The sequence below is a fragment of the Capra hircus genome, chromosome 3, assembly GCF_001704415.2.
Source record: "Capra hircus breed San Clemente chromosome 3, ASM170441v1, whole genome shotgun sequence".
In the NCBI taxonomy this organism is placed as follows: Eukaryota; Metazoa; Chordata; class Mammalia; order Artiodactyla; family Bovidae; genus Capra; species Capra hircus.
The window spans coordinates 87,740,751-87,746,921 of record NC_030810.1 but is presented as its reverse complement, the minus strand read 5'-3'; the positions used below and the strand labels follow the sequence as shown (position 1 = coordinate 87,746,921).

The 6,171-nt window shown below is 55.9% G+C and overlaps 1 protein-coding gene across 2 annotated transcripts; it reads left to right on the top strand.

Moving 5' to 3' along the window:
• On the top strand, positions 221-5,820 carry KCNA2 (potassium voltage-gated channel subfamily A member 2). Of its 2 annotated transcripts, none has more exons than XM_005677921.3 (3): positions 221-518; positions 2,547-2,652; positions 3,092-5,820. In XM_005677921.3, the coding sequence occupies exon 3, from the start codon at positions 3,255-3,257 to the stop codon at positions 4,752-4,754; it is 1,500 nt and encodes a 499-aa protein (XP_005677978.1). In that variant the 5' UTR covers positions 221-518; positions 2,547-2,652; positions 3,092-3,254; the 3' UTR covers positions 4,755-5,820. The 2 variants fall into 2 exon arrangements, with proteins under 2 accessions (XP_005677978.1, XP_017901386.1); XM_018045897.1 differs by lacking the exon at positions 221-518 and adding an exon at positions 732-836.

Here is a 6,171-nt window from a genome sequence, read left to right as displayed (position 1 = left end):
GTCGGACTGAGTGACTGAACTGAACTGGCGCTTGCCTAGGGCAGCTGCACCGCCCCCTCAAGCCCCCAACCCCAGCCTTTCCTGCCCCTGCTTCTCCGGGGGAGGGAGTCCAGAGGGCCGGCGCTGCAGTTCTGCCGGGTTCCTGCGGCTCCTCCCCGTGGGGGCGAACACAACACCGAGTTTGTGCCACACTGCGGCCCACACCTGCTGTGCTCCCCTCTGCGAAGCCAGAGCTTTGGCTGGGTAAGCGGGAGGTGGAGAGGCAGAGCTGCAGGAGGGGGCAAGCCGGCGCGAGAGGGCAAGGAGAGGGTCTGCAGGTTCTGTCTGGCAGCATCATATAATAATAGCAACACGTCTCCCACGCGGCTGGATCCCTTCTCGGCCTGGGATAGCTGTATTGATTGTTTCCTCCTTGGCTTACTTATGGTTGGCAGGAGTCTCTCATGACCGCTCCTCAACTCTGGTCCCCGGTTCCCCGGCGCGCCGCAGCACCCAGCTCAGCCCTCCGCGAGGTTCTGGTTAGTAAGCTGAGCTCTGCCAAAGGATGGGGTGCCTTCCTCGCGGGGAGGGGGCCCAGGTCCGGGGGCCTCACTGGGCGGACAGCGGGTGGCGGCACCTCGCCGCCTCGGGCCCCCGCCGGCCCCTTTAATTCGAGTCCGCCGGCGGCCAGGTGCGGCGCTGCGTGGCGCGGTGCGGCGCGGTGCGGCTGCGGGCGGCGGCCGGGTGCTCCGTACTCGCCGCCCGCGGGACTGCAGAGCCGGCGCCGGCTGGCCGCCCGCACGCCGCCTCCTGCAGTCATCCAGAAACATGGAGGCTCCGGGTGCCCATCGGGAAGGGTAAATGGGTGTCGGGGCGCTCGGCTGCGCGTGCTACCGCCCCCCTGTCCGGGCTGCGGGGCACCGGGCGGCACAGCCTGCAGCGCGGCGGGCTCGGGCTCAGTCCGGGGCGGGCGAACCTGGGCCGGACCGAGCTGGGGCGGGCGATGAGGGGCTGGCGACCAGCGGAAGGAGAGAACAGGCAAAGGGCTCGGGGACCCTCCCGGCAGTGCCGGGCGCGCGGGGCGGAGGGCGCAGAGAGGAGCTGGCGGGTGATGGGAAGCGCAGCTGACATAACCATGTCTGGTAAATAGCGCTGGTTGGTAGGACACGAATCACTTGGGACTGCCCGGCGGCATTCCCCTCTCCGGCTCAGAACCAAAACGGCTTTGCGGCAGAGAAGGGCTTTTCCGCTTCCCTGGGGCCGTGGGCTGCCAGGGAGCCCCCGCTCTTAGAGGAAAGCCAAGATCTAGGGCAGCATCTACTCCCCACCCCCAGAGTTTAGGTTCCAGTGTTTTCTGGAGGGAGATGGAGCCTCGGCGGTCCCTCGGACCCTACGGGCAAAAGAGCTAGGCTGCGCTCGAGCCCCACCGCTAGAGCCCCCCTCCGGACCGGGCAGGAGGGGGTTAAGGTGGAGCTGGCTGCAGCAGCCAGCTGGTGGGTCAGGTCCACCCGCGCGGAGCGCGCGGGGCTGAATCCCAGCCGGAGACCGGAGCGATGGGGAGAGGGCTCGGACCCCTCCCCGCCCTGGGGCCGGCGGGATTGGGCGGGCAGGGGGCCAGGCCGGAAGCTGGCTTCCTTCAGGCCTCCCCCTCTAGCTGCTGCCAAGCTGCCTCGCAGCCAGGCTGACTGAGACTTGGTTCTGCACTCACTGCCCAAGAGACGCGAGGGGTTTTCTCTTGGGGAGAAATCGGTGGTCGGGGGCTGCCCGGTTCGAATGCCACCCTGCCGGAGGGAGGCCTGCAGTGTAGGGGTCCCTGAGGGAGAGGAAGTCCTGGGACCAAGGAAACCAGCTTTTGGAGATCGACCTTTCTGTGTGAGAAGTCTCCCTAGATGAGCTCTGGAGGAGTGTGTGTTGGGGGCAGCCAGGCTGGGGAGGAGCCGTTCTTCCTCCAGGACTCTGCAGAGGTCAGAGCTGGGAGTGGGGCTGCAGTGTAGGAAGCTCTTCCCTTGGGAGATGCTGTGTCCTGACCTCGGGAAGGGAGGGCTTTGCCCAGAGTCCCTCCTGATGGCTGCAGAGGACCAATGGGGAACCTGGCTGAGCCAGGGGAGGCCCCTGGAGGAGACAGGCCCAGCCAAGTCTAAAGGCTTGTTCCCTGGGAGAAAATGCTTCCAGTGGATGGAAGCCTGCCCAGAAGAGGCTAGGAGGCTGAGGGATACTTCTCAGGTATGACACCAGAATAGAGAATGGGCATGGGAGAGAAGCTGCCAGAGCTCTCCTGAATCTTGGCACCAGCTGCCCAAAAACTCTGATTCCACCTTGCTGCTGTTTTTTCCAGGCAACGTCACACCTCCTGAGGGCAGCCGGGAGAACTCTGGCTTTTGCTGAGCATTACATCTTACTTCCTTCCTTTCAAAGGCTCCAGATCCCAGCTTACCCTTCCCCGAGTCCTGTGTGCCCCTAGCCAGGCATCCCACAACCCCTCCAGCCCAGCTCAGCCCTAGAGCTCACCTCCAGGCCCTGGAGCCTGCCCTCCTGCCAGAATGACTCACCATTATTTCTATCTCAAGTGAGAAGACGTGATGGGGTGTCGGGCTGCCCGTTTGTATATCTAGGATTCCTGAAGCATCGGATCAGCTCTGCAAGGAAGAGAGCTGCAGATTCCTGCCTTGCCAGGTAAATCAATCTATTGTTTAATAACAGCCGTGTGTAGAGTCACTGGGGTGGGAGCAATGAGGGAGACCCAGGCCCAAGATTTGTCACTGCAAATACCTCTCAGGGTGCAGGGATCTGCAAGGCATTAGTTTAGTGCCTGGGAGAGGGCTCTCTTCCAACCTCTTGTATGGGGCTGTGCTCCATGAAGCCTGCACAGTTCAGGGGGACCTATGTCAGCCCCCTGACCCCAGCTCAGGGCATTCCAGAGCTTTCTTGAGAGACCACCACCTGCTTCCCTCTGATCCCCAGCCCAGGTAAACATAAATCTTACTTTTTTGTGGTATCGGTGGTGGTGATGTTTTTGAGCTTCTTGGCTGAGAGAAGGGGGGGAGGGAAAGCACCCCAGGTTGGGCTGCCAGTGCTGAGTGGTCTTATGTTCTTAACCACCTCTATCTTCCAGCCAAGCGAGGCTCTCTCTCCAGCTCTCAGGGAGCCCTGCGGGCTCTCCCGCTGGAACCCAGGCTGATGCCGCTGTGTTTCCTGGGGCCGTAAGCACCATCCCAAGCTCCCAGCCACCAGGCAGCTAGAAGGCGCAGCGAGAGGCGCCCCTCCCGGTTCCAATTATGACAGTGGCCACCGGAGACCCAGCGGATGAGGCTGCTGCCCTCCCTGGGCACCCGCAGGATACCTATGACCCAGAAGCAGACCACGAATGCTGTGAGAGGGTGGTGATCAACATCTCGGGGCTGCGGTTTGAAACCCAGCTAAAGACCTTAGCCCAGTTTCCAGAGACCCTCTTAGGGGACCCAAAGAAACGGATGAGATACTTTGATCCCCTCCGGAACGAGTACTTTTTCGATCGGAACCGCCCGAGCTTTGATGCCATTTTGTACTACTACCAGTCTGGGGGCCGGTTAAGGCGCCCCGTGAATGTGCCGTTAGACATATTCTCTGAAGAAATTCGGTTTTATGAGCTGGGAGAAGAAGCAATGGAGATGTTTCGGGAAGATGAAGGCTACATCAAAGAGGAAGAGCGTCCTCTGCCTGAAAATGAATTTCAGAGACAGGTGTGGCTTCTCTTTGAATACCCAGAGAGCTCAGGGCCTGCCAGGATTATAGCTATTGTGTCTGTCATGGTGATCTTGATCTCAATCGTCAGCTTCTGCCTGGAGACGCTGCCCATATTCCGGGATGAGAATGAAGACATGCATGGCAGTGGAGTGACCTTCCATACCTACTCCAATAGCACCATCGGGTACCAGCAGTCCACTTCCTTCACCGACCCTTTCTTCATCGTAGAGACCCTCTGCATCATCTGGTTCTCCTTTGAGTTCTTGGTGAGGTTCTTTGCCTGTCCCAGTAAAGCCGGCTTCTTCACCAACATCATGAACATCATTGACATTGTGGCCATCATCCCCTACTTCATCACCCTGGGAACAGAGCTGGCTGAGAAGCCAGAGGATGCTCAGCAGGGTCAGCAGGCCATGTCACTGGCCATCCTTCGAGTCATCCGGTTGGTAAGAGTCTTTAGGATTTTCAAGTTGTCCAGACACTCCAAAGGTCTCCAGATTCTAGGTCAGACCCTCAAAGCCAGCATGAGAGAGTTGGGCCTCCTAATATTCTTCCTCTTCATCGGGGTCATCCTTTTCTCTAGTGCTGTCTATTTCGCAGAGGCCGATGAGAGGGAGTCCCAGTTCCCGAGCATCCCGGATGCCTTCTGGTGGGCAGTCGTCTCCATGACAACTGTAGGCTATGGAGACATGGTTCCGACTACCATTGGGGGAAAGATCGTGGGTTCCCTGTGTGCAATTGCAGGTGTTTTAACCATTGCCTTACCGGTCCCTGTCATAGTGTCCAATTTCAACTACTTCTACCACCGGGAGACAGAGGGAGAGGAGCAGGCCCAGTACTTGCAAGTGACGAGCTGTCCAAAGATCCCATCCTCCCCAGACCTAAAGAAAAGTAGAAGTGCCTCTACCATTAGTAAGTCTGATTACATGGAGATCCAGGAGGGGGTAAACAACAGTAACGAGGACTTTAGAGAGGAAAACTTGAAAACAGCCAACTGCACTCTGGCTAATACAAACTATGTGAATATTACCAAAATGTTAACTGATGTCTGACTGAACCCGATTAACCTCCTCACAGCTCAATGGAACTAATGCAGATATTGCATAATAGCCTGCATTGTAGTCAGTGTGTTCTACAGTGTGTATCTGGTTCTGCATGGAGAGCAATAGTCGTGCAAGTGACTTTCGATCTTTTGATTTTTGATTTAGAACACAGAATATCTATCCATGGCTTTCATGCAAATCTTCATCACCGGCTTAGGGGTTTCCAAAGATGGGAGTCACCTATGGAAGCCAGGATTTCAGAAGGACACATTGAGGCCACCTCATAGCAGATACAGACCCCATCACATCAGTGTCACCTTTTCTTCCCAAAGAAATGCACACAGCATCTCAGAGATGCAGCTCCCACCACTACCACCCTCACCCTCCCACCCCACCACCCCCCTTGAGCCTACCTCCCCCTTCTCAGAGAAAAACCATGGTGGCTTAGCCTTAAAGTTCTGGTAATTATTCAAAAGGTCATTCCCATTTTTGCATTGAAAAGAACACACAGTGCTGTGTGTTGGAATTACTTTCTGTGTCACAGGCTGGGGTTTGTGAATTGCAGTTGCCAAGTAGATGCTCCGGAGGCTTGTGTTTCATAACGGAAAATGCAGCATTTGGCTTTTTTTCTCTGCAGTGTCGAAGTGAGGGAACCCCGGGGGAGGGACAGTTAGGATGACCGAATGTGAGTTGTCAAGTTTCACATTTGCTCCCTTCGCCCTACAGGGAGAAGCTAACAAACCAAGGGACCTCTCAGCTTCAGATTTCACCATTTTTGCAGGCTTCAGGGTCACAAAAACATGTCTGATTTCTTCGTTACATTGGAGTTTGCAGGCATCTGCTTTCTAGTGCTGTGGCCCAGCTATACTGGCACTGCAATGAAATCTACCAGTGATGCGATAGAGCTGCATGGGTGTTTGTTGCATGAATCTCAATATTTAAAACACAGGAGATAACCTATTTTCTTAGTAGCCTACACAGTATTCATATTTAGAGTATTAATAGCCTAGGAATGGCATTGAACTAGGGTTTGTTTTTTTTTTTCCTTTCCCATCAGAAGACAAAAAGCCCTCAATCAAGAGAAAAAAAAAAAATAGACTGTTTGGAGTGAGGAACCAAAACTTCTGGCCCTCTAGCCTACCCCCATCCCTGTTCTTCCAAGTGGGGGCACAGACCTCAGCAAAGCCAGGAGAGTGAGCAGGGAAAGCAGTGTCTAACACCTCATGTGACTGCACCTTAGGAATGAACCTAGTCATGGGCAAGACTGTACAGCTGACTGGGGCATGTTGTCCTGAGCACAGGCGGATCTGTGGATCCAGTGTATATACCTATGTATCAAGTGTCTCTTCCATGAGTTCCTCTCCCTAGCTAGCTATAGAGAAAATTGCATTTGAACCTTGTATAAGCTTATGCAATATTTTTGACA

Excerpts from the sequence above, each read along its gene's own strand:
- KCNA2 (XM_005677921.3), top strand. The coding sequence starts at position 3,255 with ATGACAGTGGCCACCGGAGACCCAGCGGATGAGGCTGCTGCCCTCCCT.